The following is a 3,344-nucleotide window of genomic DNA, read 5'->3' as shown; positions in this document are numbered from 1 at the left end:
ATGACATGAATTTGTTAATGGACAGTAACTCTATTAAGGTGAAAGTAAACGTAAGCAATGTAATTAAAAACATGACTTTATTCATGAAAAAGATGACTTTAATAATGTAAAACATGACTATAAACGTAAAACAGAACTTTAATAATGGTAGACCTGACTTTGTTTATACAATATATTACATTAACTATGGAAAAGGCAATTTTAACAAAGTAAAACAGTGCAATTAATGTAAAACCTGACATTAGAAATGTAAAATATGACTGTGAACATGAAATATGACTTTATTGATGGAAAATATGAATTAACAAATATAAAAACTGATTATTAGTGGAAAGCGTAACTTAATTTATGCAAAATAGGACTTCTTCGCTGAAAAACATAAACAGAAAAAAATTTTCATCTGAAGGAATGTTTGATAGAAAAACCTTTAATAGTTAAAACATTATTTCATTAATGTGAAGATGCTGTTGTCAATCAATAATTTCAGATCAGTTTTTGTTTTCAACCATAAATGTGGGGAGTTTTTCTACTCTCTTCTCAAACTGTGTGACTCGATCTGGGTTGCAGAAGCTCCAATTTGGATCAGGAACCAAACTGGTTATCAGTGATGGTCAGTAAAACAGACTTTTTTTAATCAATTCAAATATTAACCATTGATCAGAGAAAAAAACAAAAAGATTTAGATGAGTTGGACGGTCAAGGTTTTATCACCATATGAAAAACTATTGATGAATATCCAGTTTATTGTGAAAGTAAAATACTTGATTTTTGATTCAAGAAACTGAAAAAAAGAAGCAAAAATATTTCTTTACATATGAAAAAGTAAGAAGGTTCATGAGTTCACGTTCTGACGTGTGTCAGTGTGTGAATGTTGGAATCGGACAATTAACGTTTGGACAAGGAACACGACTGAAAATACATGACCGTGAGTGTTTTTCTGAACATTTGGAGTTAAGAATACACAAGATGACTTTAATAATGCAAACAATGTAAATGATGTAAAACATGAATTTATAAATGTAAAACACAACTTTGGTCATTTTAAAGCGTACTATTAATACAAAAACTGACATTAATTATGGAAAAGACACCTTTAACAAAGTAAAATGAACTAATGTAAGACATAACTTAAATTCACAAAATATTACTATCAATTTAAAATTTGACTGTAAATGTAAAATATGACTTTATTGATGTAAAATAGAACTTTATTAGTGTAAAGAGTGACTTAATTTTTGCAAAATAGGTCTTATTCACTGAAAAACAGAAAAAACTGTTCATCTGAAGGAATGTTTGATAGAAAAACCTTTAATAGTTAAAACATTATCTCATTAATGTAAAGATGCTGTTGTCAATCAATAATTTCAGATCAGTTTTTGTTTTCAACCATAAATGTGGGGAGTTTTTCTACTCTCTTCTCAAACTGTGTGACTCAATCTGGAATCCAGAAGCTCCAATTTGGATCAGGAACCAAACTGGTTATCGGTGATGGTCAGTAAAACAGACTTTTTAATCAATTCAAACATTCACAATTGATCAAGGGAAAAAAAACAAAACAAGAAGATTTCTTAGTTAATTATGTTTGGACTCCAAAGGGTTAATAAAATGTAAGTTTTTACATTTGAAAAACTTTAGAGATCAACTTCCATTTTGATGTAAAAGTAAAGTATTTGGAATTTAAAACATAGAAAGGGTAAAATACTTCAAGTGTGTGAATGTCAGAACCGGATGATTCATGTTTAGACAGGTGTGAGCATTTCTCTCACATTTGGATTTATTATTGCAAAACATAAATTTAATAATATAAAACACGGCACTTGATGCAAAACATGGCTTGGTTGATGTAAAAAAATGACTATATTTAAATTTATATTTTCCGAACATTACATTGTTAATGTAAAAAAAAACTAGTCATGTAAAAAATAAATAAATCTATAAAATGGGACAATTTATGTAAAACATTAATTTTGTATAGCAAAGTTTCATTATAAATATAAAACATTAATTCAGTCATGAAAAATATGACTTTACTCATGCAACATACCTAATAATGGAAAACAATTTCAAACATGACTTAAATAATACAAAATATGACTTTTTAATGTAAAACAGTTGCATTTATGCAAAATACTTAATTCATGCAAAATTTGAGTTATATAAAGCAATAATGGTTTTAAAATGTGACTTATTTACTGCAAATAGCGACTTTTTAATATAAAACATAATTAATTTAATGTACAATATTGCTTGGTTCTTTGAACTGATTGTTCCCAGTACTGGTTCTGGGTTCTGTCGTCCAGCTGATGGTTTTCATATGTTCTGTTGTGTTTTTGTGGTTTCCAGGGGACCAGTACCAACCGTCCTTTTACAAGCTGAAACATGGAAACACCAGCGCATGTCTGGCCACAGGTTTCAGCAGATTCCACCAACTTCAGAACAACGCATTGTTCAGCCAATCTGAAGCAGTCCTGATCTCTCAGGACTCGCTCTTTAACCAGGTGGCCTTCATGGACCAGGACGCGGATGGGGAAACCAGCTGTCCTGAAGGTGCGCACAAATAATTTGTAGCTGCAAAGTCAATCTCTTGAATTCTGTCGATAACAATAGTCGCCGTGTGTTTCAGATGAGAATGAAGGAGCTGTTCGCTGCGACGATGCTCTGCAGCCCGGTTCGTAGAACTCTGACTGCTCTAAGTGTGCGGATCCCCGTCTTCAGGACAGTCAATCTTTTCAATGTTGTTGTCCACAGACCCGCTGGTGAACTTGGTGTCTCTGATGGTCACAGGACTTCGTGTGCTCCTCCTGAAGACAATGATCTTCAATATCCTGATGACTCTTCGTCTGCGTATCAGTCAGTGTGAGTAGAAGATCAGCAGATAACCCGAACCCAACGTGTCATCAATGTTCTCGGTGTCTCATCAGCTGAAAATGGTCTCCTTTATCTTGTAGAACATCAGCCGAACCTCAGAGCTGGGTCTGACGGTCACACGTGATGTGTATAATTCCTTCTCTTACTGCTGATGTAAATATTTCAGTTGTGATGGTAAAATTTGAGCTTTATTCAGTAAAAATGTGATGAAATAAAACCAGTTACACATCTCATATCTCCACGCTCGTTCTTTTAACATCACCATTATCAGAATTCTGACCTGAAGGAACTTATGAAATGATGCATTTTTCCACATTATGTTGAGAAATCTTGACTTCTCAACATAATGACATCAAATGATTATCTCTCTCCCATCTTTCTTGTTGTTCTTTTGAATCTAGACCAGGACCTGGACAAGGACCAGCAGCATCTGATCTTTTTGTAATAAAATTAAAACAAAAACTATGACATCAGGT

General features: G+C 32.7%; 1 protein-coding gene across 1 annotated transcript; it reads left to right on the top strand.

Moving 5' to 3' along the window:
- Positions 1-546: 546 nt before the first annotated feature.
- Positions 547-3,101, top strand: LOC101074543 (uncharacterized; the record flags this gene model as incomplete). Its single annotated transcript, NM_001305604.1, is given in 5 exon segments — positions 547-610; positions 2,344-2,547; positions 2,624-2,668; positions 2,749-2,856; positions 2,949-3,101. Coding segments are annotated over 5 exon segments (423 nt in total), but the record flags the coding sequence as incomplete, so codon positions are not given.
- Between the last annotated feature and the right edge of the window lie 243 nt (positions 3,102-3,344).

This window comes from Takifugu rubripes, chromosome 22 (genome assembly GCF_901000725.2).
Source record: "Takifugu rubripes chromosome 22, fTakRub1.2, whole genome shotgun sequence".
Classification (NCBI taxonomy): domain Eukaryota; kingdom Metazoa; phylum Chordata; class Actinopteri; order Tetraodontiformes; family Tetraodontidae; genus Takifugu; species Takifugu rubripes.
This window is presented reverse-complemented; position numbering and strand designations above follow the sequence as displayed.